Here is an 18,727-nt window from a genome sequence, read left to right as displayed (position 1 = left end):
GGGGGTTGGACTAGATGACCTCCAAGGTCCCTTCCAACTTTATCATTATTATTATTATTATTATAAAAAATAAAGAAAAAAGAAAAAAGAACAATACACCCATTTAAGCTTTTTTAAAAATCTCTAACACACACACACACACACACATGCTCCGCCAGACCCACACGTCCAAAGTTGAAGAAATCGAAGCAGTGGTTGAGACAGCTCCCATTTGCGGAGGAAGACCCCTCCCCCAAATTTCCTTGGGTGCAAGGAGACATCCCTTCCTTGCTTATGGGGGGGGAAGAGAGACAGGGGTCTCCCTAGGACAGGGGTAAGCAACCTTGGCTCTTTTATGACTCCTGGACTTCTGGGAGTTGAAGTCCACGAGTCATAAAAGAGCCAAGGTTGCCTACCCCTGCCCTAGGAGCTCTGATCATCAGGGAGAAGCCATCAAAAAGATGGGAGGGGTATGATGGTGGTCTCCCGGGCCTCCCCCTGCCCTCCCCACTGTCGGTCTCCTACCGTTGCCTTCCTGGGGGCAAAGCTCACAAGGGTCTCCCCAGCCCTCGCCTGGCATCTTGCTGCAACAGCATCGGGCCTTGGTGGTGTTGAAGGCTTTGGGCACCGAGCACTTGCCGTTGTCGAAGCGGGTGAAGCAAAAACTCTGGCGGGTGTCTGCAAAGGTTGGGGGGGGTACATGAGGTCAGGAAACGGGGAAGACCTGCAAGCATCTGCCTGGGAGAAGGAGGGTCCCTGGCTCCTGGATCCCTGGCCCTCCAATAGCAATGCCGTCACCAGTAGAGACTCCACTGTTAGGAGAAGTCTACCCCCAACACCAGTACCCGGAAGACCCTTGGCCTGGCATCTGCCAAGACTCCCTGTTTCAATGGTGGAAGCATTCAGCTCTTTGTCCAAAATGGCATAGGGTCTCCTGCTAGAGCAGGGGGTTGGACTAGAAGATCTCCAAGGTTCCTTTCAACTCTGTCATTCTGTTATCTTCCCCCGTGGTGCTCCTTGTCGTACACTGGATCACACAGTGATCTTATACAGGAGGAAAAGCAGATTTTCTCCAACTAACAAATACCGTGTGCTTAACTGGATAAATTGCTTCGATATTTATATATATAGAATGCTTATTCTATTCTTATGAATGAATGTACTTTGACATGTCACCTATAACTTGCATATAATTTCTTCAATTCCTCAAACAGCACAAAAATGTCTACATTTCCCCATCGTGCACGTACCATAGTGTTATCTGCTCCTTCTATATAATTTTGTTCCCGGTATCCATGTGCTCGGCGCCATACGCCAGAGGTTCCCAAAGCCCAGTCCATGCACCGGTCCCAGTCCGAGGCCCATTAGGAACCAGGCCATGCAAGTGGCAGGTGAGCACGCAAAGCTCCACTTGTACATGCGTGGGATTAGGTTGTGCACATGTGTCCACGCAGCCGGGAAGGTTGGGGACCACTGCCGTACTTTCCGTGAATAAACCGACACCACTGAGTAATTTTCCAATGGGCAGGACGGCAGACTGTCTGAGCTTCCACAAAGGGTTTAGTCTGGGATGATGGGAGATGTGGTCCCACACCCAGAAAATGGGGACAGGGGGCGCCTCCCCCACTCCCAGAGATTATAACTCACCAAAGCAGCGCCGTCCGTTGTCAGACAGGACAAAGCCAGGCGGGCAGATACACTGAAAGGTGCCAGGTGTGTTGGTGCAGGTGCCAAAGAGACAGATGTTGGGGTCTTCCTCGCACTCGTTGATGTCTGCAACCCACCGAGATGGATCAGCTGCAGCTCTAGCACAGGCTGGCCCCCTGCTTCCAGCACCCCGAATTCAGACTATAGGCAGTTTTACTGTTCTCCTCCCCCAAGTATCAATGAACATTAAAAAAAAAAAAGGAACAGGGCTTAAGTAGCGTGGGGTTGACCGCCATCTTGACTTTTCTGACCCCTTCCCCAGGGAGGACCCTATTCCCTGAAGCACCGCTGGGGGAATCAAAGCCACAAGGGGCTGTACACATCACCCCCTGCCCCAGGACCCAGCCATGGAAAGTCTGTCTGTGTGTGTTTGTCTGCTATGCATTGTGCTTTTTACCGATACAGTTGTCGTTCTGCACTTCGTAGCCGGGAGGGCAGATGCAGCGGAAGGAGCCTTCCAAATTGTGGCACGTTCCCGGGGAGCAGGTCCCTGGCAGGCTGACGCACTCGTTGATGTCTGCACGGAAGAAAACCCCATGTCATCTTCCCCACAACCGGGAGCTGTTGTGCCCACCCTACAGATCAGGGAGGTTTCCAATACTGCGTGGCTGTAGGAGACACTGGCCATGCCATCAAGCTTTACACAGGTAGTCCTCAACTTAGGACCACAATTAAGCAGGATAATAAGGATTTGGGGACCTGACAGGGACAGTGGCTCAGTGAGCTTTGCCTCATTTTATGACCTTTCTTCCCACAATTGTGAAGTTAATCTCTGCAGTTGTTAAGTTAATAGCAGCGGTTGTGAAGTGAAAATGGCTTCCCCAATGACTTCGGTCATCGTAAGGTCGCAAAAGGGGATTACGTGACCCCCGGGATGCTGTGACCGTCATAAATATGAGCCGATTGTCAAGCGTTCTTATTTTGATTACATGACCACAAGGATGCTAAAACGGTCGTAAGTGTGAAAATGGTCGCGAAGTCCCTTTTTTCAGTGCCGTTGTAACTTTGAATGGTCACTAAACGAATGTTGTAAGCCGAGGACTACCTGTATTAGAGCGATCCCAACCACAGGAGTTCTTCCTGCCCCAGCAGTCCAGTTGACAGGAAAATTAGGAACTCTGTGTGTGTGTGTGTGTGTGTGTGTGTGTGTGTGTGTCAACCAATCAAGCCTGCAGTTGTGAAGCTGCGGCAAAAAAGGCCAACGCGATTAGTCCAGTGCCTTAATACTAGACTGAAATTTTCCCCAAATGACGGGAAGAAATATTTATACTCGATTAGCCTCATCTGAGCAGAGTACAGATAGAACTATGACCACATCCGGAACCAGAAAATTCATCATTAATTGATGTGGTTGTTAAGCGAGACATCGTCGGATTGGGGTTTGCAAGCTTCCCTGCCGGCTACTCCATTGCTTGTCAGAGGTTGGCCATTTGCCATCAGGGTGACCCCAGGTACCCTGCAGCCTTTCTAAGTACGACTGGTTGTAAGTCCCATTTTTCAGTGTTGTCGACGCTAAACACACAGTCGTAAGTCGAGGACTGCCCTGTAAACGGGATTAGATCTGGGTGAAAAAGATGTCGGCAAAACCAGACCAGATTGTGAAGGGCAACGAAGACGGAGGTGGAATAGGTGGACCTCTCTGGAGGGAAGGTTGAATTGGCTTGCCCTGCAGATTGCAGGGGGTTGGACTAGATGACCTTTGGGGGGGTCCCTTCCAACTCTACCGTTCTAGGAAGAAGAAATACGAATCCAGGGCGGAGGGCTGTGTCTACAAAACAAGAGAAGAGAGGGGAGGACACACTGGCCCTGTCAACTCCCCCTAAGGCAGGGGTAGGCAACCTTGGCTCTTTTATGACTCGTGGACTTCAGCTCCCAGAATTCCTGAGTCAGCTATGCTGACTCAGGAATTCTGGGAGCTGAAGTCCACGAGTCATAAAAGAGCCAAGGTTGCCTACCCCTGCCCTAAGGACTCCGGGAGGGACCCACCAATGCAATTCTTGCCATCCGGCGTGTGGTCGTAGCCCTCCTGGCAGAGGCACCGGAAGGAGCCCACGTTGTTGATGCACTGTCCGTTGCGGCAGACCTGCCCGGCGAGGGAGGAGCACTCATTGATATCTGTTGGGAGAGCAGGGTGGGACGTGGAGGGGTCAGCATCAACGTTACCGGAAGCTCAGCCCGCCCCTCCTCCTGGCCCAGCAGCCCCCTTACCCATGCAGTCGTTGTTATGGGTCAGCTCAAAGCCCGGGAAGCAGAGACAGTTGTAGGACCCCACCGTGTTCTTGCACGTGCCGTTCCCACAGGGCTGGCGGTCACACTCGTCAATGTCTGCCGGGCGTACGAGAAAAAGGCCACATGGGGATAATAGGGAGATATTATTATTATTGATTTATTAAATTTACAGGTTTACATCTCATTAGCTCAGACGTGGGGAACAATGGCTCCCTTTAATGACTTGTGGACTTCAACTCCCAGAATTCAACTCCCCATGCTGGCTCAGGAATTCTGGGAGTTGAAGTCCACAAGTCATAAAAGGGCCATTGTTCCCCACTCCTGTATTAACCAATGCGCCATTATTATTATTATTGTTGTTATTATTACCAGTGTAACACTTCATGGAGACAGCTTTGCGCCCACCTTTACAACAACAACCCTGTAAAGTAGGCCAACTTCGACCCATTTTAAAAAGCCACCATATAATGTTAGGTTTGAAAACCTCGCTGAAGGTTTTCAAAAATAGACTGGACAGCCATTTGTCTAGAATGGAATAAGGTCTTCTGTCTTGAGCAGGGGGTTGGACTAGAAGACCTCTGAGGTCCTTTCCAGCCTTAGGGTTCTATGCTTTCCTGTCGCAATACAGGCTCCCCAAGGGAAGTGTGCATGATAATTCTTGATTTTGTGGCGTTGCAGTGATTAGGCCCCACTTTCTCTCAAGGCAATGAATGCGCTGTTGAAATTCCCTAAAGGTAAACTTGCCAGTGACAACTCCTCCAGGTTGATGGGCCCGAGGTCACACACAGGATGCACCACAACAGAGTGGTGGAACCAGACTTCCTGGTCCGTGAACAACTGGTGAACTAGCAAACCAGGTCTATAACCGGAGGTTTTAGGAAGGAAGGGAGTGTTGCCGTAGGGTTGGCGTGCCGCAAGGATGTCGAACGCCTGCGATACTCACCCATGCACATGGTCAGGTCCCCCGTGGCTTTGAACCCGTTGAAGCAGATGCACAGGTAACTCCCTTCCGTGTCCACGCAATCCCCGTGGCTGCAGACGTTGGGGATTTCTTGGCACTCGTTCCGGCCTGCAACACAACGAAATGTAGGAAATTAGCTGGAAGGGAAAAAAGCCGGGAAGAAGGACGAGCCCAAATCTGAGACTGATTAGGCTTAGACCAGTGATGGCAAACCTTTTAGACACCGAGTGCCCAAAAACTGCCCTGCCTCCTGCCCCGCCCCCACTCCGCCACCCCCACTTGCCCTGCCCTTGCCCACCCCTGTTCCACCCCCTGCCCCGCCCGCAGGGCCACCTATCACCTCCACGGTCCGCCACAGCAGATCACCCAGGCAGCCCGCAGTGCTGTGGCAGCTACGCCCTCCGCCTGCACCCCACGGCATCGTCTGCATATGACGGGGTGCGAGGGCGGAGTCTTGTCCCTGCTGCCCTGCTGCCATGTCCTTGGCTGCACTGCTCCATGCGGCCACGCCCCGGGGCGACTCTCCTCCGGGGGTCTGCTGGTAAGGAAGGGGCCATGGGGGGAGGCGGGGCTGGGGCAATGGCGCACGTGCCCACAGAGGGAGCTCTGCGTGCTGCCACCAGCACGTGTGCCATAGGTTTGCCACCACGACCTTAGACCAAACCACAGTGCGATGCTCCAACTCTTAGAAAGTGTGACCCACATTTTCTTCTTCCCAGTGTGCAAATGAACCAGTTTTTCTCAACCTTGGTTACTTGAAGATGTGTGGACTTTGACTCCCAGAATTCTGGGGAGTTCTGGGATTTGAAGTCCATACATCTAAATGCTGGATGGGGAATTCTGGGAGTTGAAGTCCACACAAGTGGCCAAAGTTGAGGAACACAGAACATAGGTAGTGGTCAACTTACAACTGTTTGCTTAGCAACTGTTTGAAGTTAGAACAGTCCTGAAAAAGCAAGTCCTGTCCAGTCCTCGTGTTTATGACCGTTTCGGCATCCCCACGCTCATGCGATCAAAATTTGGGCCCTTGGCATCCGGCTTCCGACAAGCAGCGTCAATGGGGGAACTAGGGTTCCTTTAAAGCAGGGGTAGGCAACCTTGGCTCTTTTATGACTCGTGGACTTCAACTCCCAGAATTCCTGAGCCAGCCATGCTGAGGGGAAAGGGAGAGGTTTCCAAGCTGAGCCATGCTGGCTCAGGAATTCTGGGAGTTGAAGTCCACAAGTCATAAAGGAGCCAAGGTTGCCTACCCCTGCTTTAAAGACTATGTGATTCAAGTCACAGCAGCACTGATTCTCTGGTGATAAAGGTTGTAAAACTGGGTGCGACACACTTAACAACCCCAATGGAAGTTCTGGTCCTAATTCTGGTCGTAGGTCAAGGACTATCGTTACCAAAACGGTCAAAATCGTTTGCTTCCCCTTTGCCATCTTAAGCTTAGGGTTTGAACGGGTCTCACCTACGCACGCTCCGCTCGGCGACAACTTGTATCCCGAAGAGCATTCGCACCGGTAACTGCCGGGGATATTTAAGCAATCGGCGTTTCGTTGGCAGAGGTTTTCCCCTCCGCTGCATTCGTCAATGTCTGCCGGGAGAGGGAAGAAGAGAGGGAAAAAAGTCAGTGGGAGAAAAAAGGGAAAATGTCCCACCCATTTTGGTTTGGACACCTGTCCCCTCATGTCCGCTTCTTCTCTGTCACTCTGCTACACAGATAATCCTCGGCATTCCAAGTGCCTGTTCAAAGTTACAACGGCACTGAAAAAAAGTGACTTATGACCATTTTTCACACTTAACGACTGTTACGGCATCCCCGTGGCCATGTCATCAAAATTTGGATGCTTGACATGTGACTCACATTTATGACGGTCGCAGTGTCCCGGGGTTACGTGATCCCCTTTTGCGACCTTCAGCCAAGCAAAGTCCATGGGAAAGTCAGATTCGTTTAACAACTGTGTTACTAATTTAACAACCGCGGTGATTCACTTAACAAATGGGGCAAGGAAAAAAATTGTAAAATGGGGCAAAACTCGCTTAGCGACATAAATTTTGGGCTCCATTGTGCTCGTAAGTCGAGGACTATCTATTGAAAACCGCATCTTTTCCATTGTGTCTTCTCCATACCACAATGGGGACAAGACGTCACGTCTTCTCTTTTGCCCATCGTCCATGTTGAAGGAGGGAGGGGAACCAGGGGGCAGGGGGAGAAGGGGGAGGGGGCTTTGATTGACACCCCTATCCTGAAAACTGGATCCATGAAATCCACAGGTAGTCCTTATTTAGCAACCAATCATTTTGTAACCGTTCGGAGTTATGATGGCACTAAATGAGGAGACCTACAATATAGGTGGTCCCTGACTTACAGCAGTTTATTTAGTGACCGTTCAAAGTTACGACAGCACTGAAAAAAGTGACATGGCTGCTTTTCACACAACCGCTGTGGCATCCGCCTGGTGACACGATCAAAATTCAGACTTTTGGCAACTGACTCATATTTATGACGGTTGCAGTGTCCCAGGGTCACTGGCAAGCAAAGTCAATGGGGAAGCCAAATTCACTTCACGACCGCGTTACTAACTTAACAACTGCAGTGATTCGCTTAACAACTGTGGCAAGAAAGGTTGTAAAATCAGGCACAACTCACTTAACAACCGTCTCACTTAGCAACAGAAATCCTGGGTTCAACTCTGGCTGTAAGTCAAGGACTATCTCTAGCTGCAGCCAGCAAACGTCCCTCGGTCACGTGATCACCAGCAGTGACTCGCCAAGCAAGTCAATGGGGAAGCCAGCGGGAAATCACAAATGGTGATCTCCCTGTGCATAAAGACTGCACCGAAGTCCCTTAACGACCTCAACTCGAACGGAGGCAATTGCTGTCGTCAAGTTGAAGCAATCGCAAGACATTGTTGTTTTCAACCGTACCACTTAACAATTGAGATGTCGGTCCCAATGACTGTCGTTAAGTGAGGACTGTATTTAGAAAGAAATTAAATGATATTCATGGCAGGTGCAGCTGTGTCTGCCCAGTTTTTCCTTCTTCCTGTATCACCTCAATCCGTTCACCAGTTTTATCCTGCTTGTTATATTTCCCTTTGGAGGTGCAAAGGCCCCGATTAAGGAGCCCCCCCCTTAAATGCCAGCCCCGATTCTGACCTTCACAGATCAGCAAGATGTTGTTGTAGCTGAAGCCAATGGGACACTCGCAACGGAAACTGCCAATCTGGTTGATGCAGACGCCATTGGTGCAAATGGCTGGAATCTCACTGCATTCGTCGATATCTGCTCGGAGAGAGGGAGGGGGCAGAAGAAGGTGGGGCCAATTGGACAGAACCACCACCCCCAGCCTCCTTTTCAAGGGGTGGGGACGGGTGTGACTTAAAGCTGAACACGAGCAAAACACACACACACACACATATACACCCATTTAACTGTGGGAACCATCAGATCAATTGAATTTTGCAGAGAATAGTGTGGGAGTCAAACATTCCTGGCGATTTATTTGTTGTTTTTTATTGCTTTCTTGTCAGGGAATTGCACAGCTGATGTCCAAATGGAGTCAGAGACGCTGACACGAATTTGTAGCTTTATATAAATAAATATATTTTACATCTATATTTACAGTAAATAAAATACAGTAAATAAGATGGTCAGGCACATCCATTATCATGAGGTAAATCGTGAGGTAAAAATCACAGAGAACACACAGGGCACACAGAAGAAAAAGGCGGGAAAACAGGGAAACTCCCCCTCCCCCTTCCAATCCACAGTAACCAATCATAGCGCAGATTGCCTCACTCTCCAACCAATCAACCGTAACGGTGTGTTCCGGCTCACTGTACACATCCCACTGCTCCAGCTACTAAATTTAAATATCTTAATACTTCCGATTGCTTTGTGACTTGTGTTCTTATTTCTATTGCTTTTAGGATTGTTTTCACTTTCTTTTTTAAATAGTCCTTTTTTAACACATCAATCATTCGTCTCAAAAAAGAAAATCGGGGGGGGGGGAGAAAGCTAAAAGTACAAACTAGGTTTCATTTTTCTTATAAACTCTTCTTAGTTTATAATTGTTTTAACCATAGTATTTTGGTTGGATTGAAGCATCGACACAAAACATCGCCCTCCATGCAAAGGTGTTAGTTGTGGGTCACACAAAGTTTGGGGGATGCTCACCAATTGGTTTCCCTGTGTGGATGTCAATGATGAAGCCGGGCGCCTGGTTGCCGCACAGGATCTGGTATTCAGCTAGAAAAGAAAGACTCGGTCATGTTGCTATGAAGGCATCTCCTTGCAAGACCTCAGACATTGAGCAACTCAGGTGTAGGTAGAAGAGAATATCTGTAGCTCAGGGTTGAACTGTGGGGTCCTTGGTGCTCCCTGAGCTGGCTGGTTTTCTTGCCGACAAGCATCAGCCATCATCAAATCGGCCATCGACAGGCACGCAGAGATAAACAACATCTACACAGCATTCAAAAGAGAAAGCCCAGAAGGGAACAAAAAGACCAAAACGCCTCCTTGCCAGCAATCAACGCGCAGATACGGTAGGTAGGGATTAACACTAGGGTTAATATTAGACTGATAGTCCAGAAGCAGGCAATACCCCAATCAAGGATTGCCTAAACAAGCTAACAGTAAACAGGCTAACCAAGGACAGTCCAAGACCGCTCCCACCAACAATGACCGGGTAAAGCTACTGGAATATAAACAGAGAGCAAAACTCACTCCCTTCTAGCACTGATAATGTTACCTAGACTGCAGGAAAACTACCAAGCTCAGAGAGCACTAAGGGCCCAAAGTCGTCGCCCTCCTCCTCCTCCTCCTCCTGGTCCTCCTCCTCCTCCTCCTCCTCCTCCTCCTCCTCCTCCTCCTCTCTGCAAATTGCACTCTCTAGTACAGTGGTGGCGAACCTATGGTACGGGTGCCAGAGGAGGCACTCATAGCCCTCTCTGTGGGCACGCACACCATCGCCCCAGTCCTGGGCCTTCAGCTGGGTTTTATAAAACCTTTTCGCTTGAGGCCTCCGCCGCCATGTGCAAAAAAAAAAAAGGTTCAATCAGTCAATTTCAAGTTCTTGGGGAAAAAAAACTTGCAAAGTTGGAATTGATTGATTGAACTTTTTAGTCCCACCCAGTCTGCTGTTACCACCGCAGCCATGCCCACCCAATGGGCCACACCCACCCAATTGGCCACACCCAGCCAATGGGCCAAACCCACCCGGCACCCAACGATGCATAACTGGGTGTTGGGTTGCAGTTTGGGCACTCGGTCTCTAAAAGGTTCGCCATCACTGCCCTAGTAGGACTGATGATGTTCCCTAGTTTGGTAAAAAAACATCTGCAAGAAAACTACCAAGCTCAGAGGGCACCAGGGACCCCACAGTCCCAATCCTCCTCCTCCTCCTCCTCCTCCTCCTCCTCCTCCTCCTCCTCCCTGTAAATTGCACTTTCTAGTAGGACTGATGATGTTCCCTAGTTTGGTAAAGAAACGTCTGCCAGAAAACTACCCAGCTCAGAGGGCAACAGGGACCCCAGAACTCGGGTTTAGCACAGGCCACATCCCAGCTCTCTGCTTGAAAAACTACAGGGACTCCTCAGCTTTCAACAAGTGACCATTGAAATTATGTTGACCAAAAGACACTTACAGCCCCGTTCCAAAGCTCTGACGGCCACCACCCCCCTGGCCACGTGACCACATTCCGGGTGCTCGGCAACTGTCCTGCCTTCGTGGCCATTTGCAGAGAGCCCCACAGTCACTTGACCGTGATTTATGATGGGTTTTTTTTTTTTGCCAAAACTCCTCTTAGTGAACAGAGGGTTCAGATAGCGAACCCGCTGTTTTGCTTAACGACTGTGGGTTCAGTTAACGGCCACGGCGTCGTCTGGCTCAAGGACCGCAGGGGCGATGGGGCGGAGGGGCCACTCACTGCTGGCCGGCGTGGGGCAGGGCTCGCAGGGCTTGTTCCAGGCTTTGCCGATGTTGTAGGAGCAGCAACACATCTTCTTGGTCATGTTGAAGGAAAGCTCGTCCTCGCAGGTGTCATTGTAGTTGCGGTAGCAAAGGCTCTTCCGCATGTCTGAAAGGAAGGGAGTCAGGGAACCTCAGCTGGCCCAGAGGCCCCCAGCCACGGGACGGGCCCCCCCCCAAAGGGTGGGCGTGGCGGAGAGATGCCCCTGATCCACCTCCGTTTGGGAGAGTCCGGTCTGTTTGGGAAGGGGCTGAGATGTTTTAAGAAGTGCCTCCACTAAGTCCTGCTTATCCCTCTCTCTGTTCCTATCTCTCTGTTCTCTCTGCCTGTATCTACCGTATGTCTGCCTGCCTGCCTATCATCTCTCTCTCCCTCTCTCTTTTTATCTATCTGTCTATCTATCTATCTATCTATCTATCTATCTATCTATCTATCTATCTATCTATCTATCTATCTATCTATCTATCTATCTATCTATCATCTCTGTCCATCTATCCCTCTCTATTTTTCTCTATCCACTCATCCATCTTTCCATCTCTCATCTCTCTCTCTATCCCATTCTATCCATCCATCCATCTTTCCCCCTAATCTCTATATCACTCTATCACTATCTATCTATCTATCTATCTATCTATCTATCTATCTATCTATCTATCTATCTATCTATCTATCTATCAATCTATCTATCTATCTATCTATCTATCTATCTATCTATCTATCTATCTATCTATCTATCTATCTATCTATCTATCTATCTATCTATCTATCTATCTATCTATCTATCTATCTATCTATCATCTCTGTCCGTCTATCCCTCTCTATTTTTCTCTATCCACTCATCCATCTTTCCGTCTCTCATCTCTCTCTCTATCCCATTCTATCCATCCATCCATCTTTCCCCCTAATCTCTATATCACTCTATCACTATCTATCTATCTATCTATCTATCTATCTATCTATCTATCTATCTATCTATCTATCTATCTATCTATCTATCTATCTATCTATCTATCTATCATCTCTGTCTGTCTATCTCTCTCTATTTTTCTCTATCCATCCATCCATCCATCTTTCCCCCTAATCTCTATATCACTCTATCTGTCTGTCTGTCTGTCTGTCTGTCTGTGTCTGTCTGTCTGTCTGTCCGTCCATCCCTCCCTCCCTCCCTCCCTCCCTCCCTCCCTTTTTTCTCTCTCTCTCTACATATCTATCTAAACTCTGGATTTGAATTATGGGATGAGGACGTGGAAATCAGCCTCTGAGGTGTGATTGCCTTCGTGTCCAACTTGGGGTCCTGCTGAAGCTGCTGACCACCACTGGAGGCCAGAAGATGGCTAGATGGATCCTGATCCCTTTGAGATCTTATTTAAAAAGTCTGTTTTGGAAAAAAAAAAAAAAACAACCCACACCCAAACCACAGAATTCTCCTCTTCTCTCTGTTTGACGTGGAACCTCCAGAGCTAAGGGCAGTCTATCTCTTGGCAGCTAGATGAGGCTATGGGACCCTCATCCTACGTTTTCAGCTGAGTTACCTGGAAGGGCGTCAAGCCATCCGAGGAGACGGGGGCTGGTTGCTCCCTCACCCCATTGGCCCCTCTCCTCCCTTTGAGCCCACCCTGCAGGGCCCTTCGTACCCATACAGTTGTTCCCTCCGTTGACTTGCATGTACTCCGGGGGACAAACGCAGGTGTAGTTGCCGAGTGTGTTGTAACAGGTCCCCGGCCCGCAGATGCCGATGTGAGCAGAGCACTCGTCGATGTCTGGAGGGGAAAACAAAGGTTGTGGGAACAGGGGCCAGAGCCAGGTCAGTCGGTCAGCAGTCCCAGGATGAGTGTTTCAGATCTGTCGAGGGGATGCATCCCTACTGGGGGAATGACCTCAGGAGGCGGGAGGGAGACACCCCCCCCAGACATAAAAGCTACAACAGGGTGCAGATGGAAAGGAGGGTGTAGGAAGTGACTCAAAAGAGACCCGCCCCCTAGTTTTCCAGAAAGTAAAAGGGGTGGAGGGAGAGAAAGAGTCTGTTAATATAAGGTTACAATAAAGATAGAGCTCAGAGATCCAGGCTGTGCTTCCTGGCTGGCCTACCTCGCAGGGCTAACCAACCCTGCCAATCATTTTAGAAGCTCCCAAAGACACTAAGAAAGCTAAGACACTTTAAAGCCTGTGGACCTCAACTCCCAGAATCCCCCAGCCAGCATTTTACGAATGCAGAAAAAAACAAATCAAGCTAAGACACTTAAGGGGCTGGTTTCAGAAGGGTGGGCAGGAGCTGGAGCTGATGGGTGGACTTCAACTCCCAGAATGCCTCAGCTGAACGTGCTGGCTGGGGAACTCTGGGAGTTGAAGTCCACCCATCTTAAAGTGACCAGGTTGGCAGACCCTACTCTAAGTGAAGGAATTGGGAGAGTCTGCGGACTGCAAGGCGGCCATCTTGACTTTTTTGACCACACCCGGGGGACGCCCACGAATGGATCTGCCTTCTAGATCCCCAAAAGTACCTTGAGCCTGCTAACGGAGACGCGAAGCCACAAAAAACAGTCCCCCTTTTGATTCTCCTTCCATGCCACACCTTGAGTTGGCCCAAGGGTGCCAGGGCACACCACCCCCTTCCCCAAAGCTCGCCCACCTGCCTGCCACCCCCCCCCGTAGACCCACCTTCACAAATACGGGTGTCCTCGTTCAGATAATAGCCCGGGGGGCACTCGCACTGGAAGCTCCCAAAGGTATTGATGCAATTGCCCCCCTGGCACAGGCCGGGCAGTTCCTGGCATTCGTCTATGTCTGTGAGAGAGGAGGAAGAGGAAGATCAAGGATCCGTGGCACTTTTTGGGGGGAGTGGAGGATGGGTCTCTCTCTCTCTCTCTCCCTCCCTCTTTCTCTCTCATTCTCTCTCTCTTCCCCAAAGCCACCAGTGGGATGGCCTAGGCCAGGGGTAGGCAACCTTGGCTCTTTTATGACTCGTGGACTTCAACTCCCAGAATTCCTGAGCCAGCTTGGCTGGCTCAGGAATTCTGGGAGTTGAAGTCCACGAGTCATAAAAGAACCAAGGTTGCCTACCCCTGGCCTAGGAAAAAGTCGTGCAAAGACACAAACGTAGAATTATGTATTTATGGCTCACCGCAAAGACAGCTAGATGTTTAGATGGGGTTTTTTTTTACAGATCAAGTCCAACAGGAGGATATGTGACATGAATGTATTTTATTGTTACTGTTATATTATTATTGTTGTTGTTGTTCTTGTTATTATTTATTTGAAGTGTACCCTGCCTTTGTTATTGTTTGTAACTATCTCAAGGTAGTGAACATACATAATGCTCCTTTCTCCTCTTTTCCCCCCTGCAAACGGGGGGGGGGGAACAACGACCCTGCAGTGTGGGTTGGGCCGAGAGAGGGATTGGACCCAAATCACCCAGACAGATTTCCTGCCTAAAGCAGAACTAGAATTCACCGTCTCCTGGTGATTGGTCCAAAGTCACCCAGCCAGCTTTTATGTTTAAGGTGGGACTAGAATTCACTGTAGCCTGCTGATTGGTCCAAAGTCACTCACCAGGCATTTGTGCCTAAGGCAGGACTAGAACTCACCATCTCCTAGTGATTGGTCTAAAGTCACCCATCCAGCTTTCATGCCTAAGGCAGGACTAGAACTCACTATCTCCGGGTGATTGGCCTAAAGTCACCTAGCCGGCTTCTGTGTCTAAGTCAGGACTAGAACTCCCCGTCTCCCGGTGATTGACCCCAAGTCACCCAGCCAGCTTTCATCCCTAAGGCAGGACTAGAACTCACTGTCTCCTTGGTTCCTAGTCCAGCACCTAAAGCATGTTCGCCTTCACTGGAGATGATCTCCACGGCTCGCTCACTGATTCTCATTCTCTAAAACCTTCCAGGCAAAATGTTAAGCTTTTCTGGAGAACAGCTGGAAGGACCAGCACCAGAATTACAAATGAATTGCAGCATCTGCCAAACTCCTGATTAAAGGATCAGCCTGAATCAATCCAATCCAATATTTTGCTTTATTCTGCAGCCAAAACTGCTGCTTTTTTTTTTTTTTTGGCCTCTGTTTAGCTCAGATCTGATGCCTCTGCCCACAAGTTCATCACCCCAATAAAAATGATGCCCTTGGAATGTTCTTTTTAAAGCCAGGGAATTTTCCCAGGGCTGTAATCAGTAACGGGATGGATTTTTTTTTTTTTAATATGCAAGGGTTTGGGCGTCCAAAGACACTCTCCAGCGCTGAATTTCAGAGGGACTCTAAGTTCAGGCAGGCCCAAGAGATCGTTTTTCAGCCCTCCCCCTCCCGCTCAAGTGACCCACTGACCTACCTTCCAAAATGACCGTGATGGGATTGGGCCGGAAGCCTTCGCCGCCCGGACAGAGGGTCTTGTATTCGGCTGTAGGGTGAGAAGTGAATTCTAGACAGAGTTTAGAAGTTTTAGGCGTCTTTATTTCAACCTTGGCCACTTCAAGACGGGAGGACTTCAACTCCAAGAATTCCCCAGCCAGCATGGCTGGCTGGGGAATTCTGGGAGTTGAAGTCCTCCGATCTTAAAGTGGCCAAGGTTGAAAAATACTATGTTTTAAAACAGCTTTCCAAGAATAGAATAGAATAGAATAGAATAGAATAGAATAGAATAGAATAGAATAGAATAGAATAGAATAGAATAGAATAGAATAGAATAGAATTATGGAATAGAATAGAATAGAATTATGGAATAGAATAGAATAGAATTATGGAATAGAATAGAATAGAATAGAATTATGGAATAGAATAGAATAGAATAGAATAGAATAGAATAGAATAGAATAGAATAGAATAGAATAGAATAGAATAGTCCAGCCCCCCGCTCGAGTAGGAGAACCTATACCATCTCAGACAAGTGACTGTCCAGCCTCTTCTTAAAAACCTCCAGTGATGGATCGCCCACAATTTCTGGAGGCAAGGAGTTCCACTGGTTAATTGTCCTCACTGTCAGGAAGTTTCTCCTTAATTCCAGGTTGCTTCTCTCTTTGTTCAGTTTCCAACCGTTGTTTCTTGTCCTGCCCTCTGGTGCTTTGGAGAATAAGTTGACCCCCCCCCTCCAAGGTCCCTTCCAACTCTTGTTCTTCTATGATTCTGTAAGGGTCTCCTGCTTGAGCACTGGGAGGTGGGACTAGAAGATCTCCAAGGTCCCTTCCAACTCTGCTATTGTCTTATTCAAGGACACCAGGGCATGGTCTGACCAGGACAGAAGCAACACTGACAGATTATGTCTCTGACAAGCTTGTTACGATTTTGTTTTAAAGTGTCACTTCTATTGTGCCACCCACCCACAGGAAATCAATCCATCCATCAGAATAGAGCTGGGAGGGACCCCGGGAGGTCTTCTAGTCCAACCCACTGCTCATCCCATTCCAGACCAGAGGCTGTCCAGTCTCTACCAGTGATGAAGCACCTACAACTTCGGAGGGCAAGCTGCTCCACTCGTTAATTAATCCACGTCCCAAACCAAATTCTGGCAGATGCCAGTCAAACGATGCAGCCCGGTGGGCACGGCTGCCCTACTCACTGGTGTTGGCAGCTGGGCAGAGTTCGCAAGGGTTGCCCCAGGCCCGGCCCAGGGAGCAGCAGCAGGAGGCCCGGGTGACCCCCACGCCGATTTCCGCACTGCAGGAGATGCCGCCGTCACCGCGGTCTTGCGTGTCCAGGAAACAGTTCCCCACTCGGGTGTCTGGGTAGGAAAGAGAGAGGGAGGGAGACAGAAGGAGAATGAAGGGGGAAAAAAGAACTGCATCGGGAAGAGCACGACGGCATCGGGGCCGTAGAGATAGGAAGGCCTGGGAAAAAAACTGGGGAAAAAACCAGTTTTTTTTTTCCAAACGTCTTTGGAAAAAAAAAGGGGGGGAAACCAGAAAAAAAAAACTCTGTTCCCCCCCCCAATTTTTCCATTTTTTTCCCAGACCTTCCCATCTCTAGTTGGGTGGGGGTCTTTAGGTACAAGATGCATCCGAGAGTCAGTTGTGTATCCAACACCTGTCGACAAATTCTGCCTTTCCAAGGGGATGTGTTCTTTTTTTTCATTCCCCCAATGCAGCAGCCATCATGTCGTCGGCTAGCCCAGTGTTTCTCAACCTTAGCCACTTCAAGATGGTGGACTTCAACTCCCAGAATTCCACAGCCAACCTGTTTAAGTTTGGTGGACTGCAACTCCCAGAATTCCACAGCCAGACAGAATTTTGGGAATTGAGGTCCACGGATCTTAAAGTGGCCAAGGTGGAGAAGCAGTGGGCTAGGATGACCTTTCTGCTCCAGGAATAGAAAGAATTGTAATTATAATTATAATAAACCATATGATAAACCAACAAATAACAATAATTTAAAAATGATCAATGAGGCTTGCAAATCTTGACTACGGCTTGGAGAAACGAGAGGAAGAACCGAATCGCGTCGAAATGAGGACCTCTATTTGACAAGGGTTTCTACTCGGGCTTTTCAATGTGGGGCTGGGGACTATGGAGTTTGTAGTTCAAGGCGTTGGACTAACTAGGCCAAGCAGGACCAGTTTGGTCTTCCTTTAGTGAGGCCCATTTTAGAAGACATCCGAAGCGGTCCTGGAGCCGACATCCAGGAAAAAAAAAAAAGCTGGATGTGTTCTTATTTTTCGCTTTTTAAAAATTTCTGTATTTAGCAATTAGCACTTATATACCGCTTCACAGTGGTTGACAGCCCTCTCTGAGCGGTTTACAAAGTCAGCCTATTTGCCCCCAACAATCTGAGTCCTCCTTTTACCGACCTCGGAAGGACGGAAGGCTGAGTCAACCTTGAGCCGGTTAGAGGATTGAACTGCTGACAGTGGGCAGAATTAGCCTGCAGTGCCGCGTTCTAACCACAGCGCCACTCCACGGCTCTTTAACGTTGTTAATATTTATGATTTTAATAGGAAGCTGCCCAGGGTTGCTTTTCAGCGCGATAAGCGACGGGTGGCAGATAAATTTAATAAATAAATAGTATCGGGAAACCACCACACCCGGGAAACAACCCCCTCCCACGGAGACCCTGTGAGGATGGAGCCTTCTTACCGACACACCCCACCCCGGTAGGGTTCAGCTCAAAGTCCTGAGGACAGTTGCAGAGGTAGCTGCCCGGCGTGTTGACACAAAGCCCGTTGATGCAGTTCACCGGATCGGCACACTCGTTGATGTCTGTCGGGGGAGAGAAAGAGAGAGAGAGATGGGAAAGGAGTTAAACGCGGTCTGGGAATTGCTGATGGTGTCCCGTCCTTGGCGGAAGGAGCTACCGAACCACAGGCGCCGGTTACACTGCGGTGGCCCTCTCCTTGGCTTGTGTGTTTGCAACTGAGGTTGGATGGAGGACTGGGCAGAAGGGAAGAGCTGAGCCAAGGCAGGGACATCGGAGGAGGGAGGGGAGGAATTACCGCCCCCTGCCCCGGCCCGGGTCTGGAGCTGGAGATGTCCCATCTCTCTCATAGAAGAGCTTTGGTTATAATCAGAATAGAGCTGGAAGGGACCTTGGATGGTCTTCTAGTCCAGCCCCCTGCTCAAGTAGGAGATCCTAGACCATTTCAATCAATCAATCAATCAATCAACCAATCCGAATAGAGCTGGAAGGGATCTTGGAGGTCTTCTAGTCCAGCCCCCTGCTCAAGTAGGAGATCCTAGACCATTTCAACCAATCAATCTGCATAGAGCTGGAAGGGACCTTGGAGGTCTTCTAGTCCAACCCCCTGCTCAAGTAGGAGATCCTAGACCATTTCAATCAATCAATCTGAATAGAGCTGGAAGGGACCTTGGAGATCTTCTAGTCCAACCCCCTGCTCAAATAGGAGATCCTAGACCATTTCAACCAATCAATCTGAATAGAGCTGGAAGGGACCTTGGAGGTCTTCTAGTCCA

General features: G+C 49.2%; 1 protein-coding gene across 1 annotated transcript in view; it reads right to left on the bottom strand.

Annotated features, from left to right (window-relative positions):
* Positions 1-18,727, bottom strand: part of LOC107289734 (fibrillin-2) — a 172,158-nt gene that overhangs the window by 29,967 nt on the left and 123,464 nt on the right. Inside the window, 15 exon segments of the mRNA XM_015818536.1 lie at positions 505-657; positions 1,627-1,752; positions 2,084-2,203; positions 3,673-3,801; positions 3,895-4,011; positions 4,859-4,984; positions 6,336-6,461; positions 8,027-8,152; positions 9,047-9,118; positions 10,797-10,946; positions 12,473-12,598; positions 13,497-13,622; positions 15,160-15,228; positions 16,384-16,545; positions 17,894-18,016. Of these exon segments, the coding sequence (XP_015674022.1) occupies positions 505-657; positions 1,627-1,752; positions 2,084-2,203; positions 3,673-3,801; positions 3,895-4,011; positions 4,859-4,984; positions 6,336-6,461; positions 8,027-8,152; positions 9,047-9,118; positions 10,797-10,946; positions 12,473-12,598; positions 13,497-13,622; positions 15,160-15,228; positions 16,384-16,545; positions 17,894-18,016 (1,851 nt within the window).

Source organism: Protobothrops mucrosquamatus, unplaced genomic scaffold (assembly GCF_001527695.2).
Source record: "Protobothrops mucrosquamatus isolate PMUCROS unplaced genomic scaffold, P.Mucros_1.0 scaffold760, whole genome shotgun sequence".
NCBI lineage: Eukaryota > Metazoa > Chordata > Lepidosauria > Squamata > Viperidae > Protobothrops > Protobothrops mucrosquamatus.
Note: the sequence above shows the minus strand (reverse complement) of the source record. Positions and strands in the feature narration are given on the sequence as shown.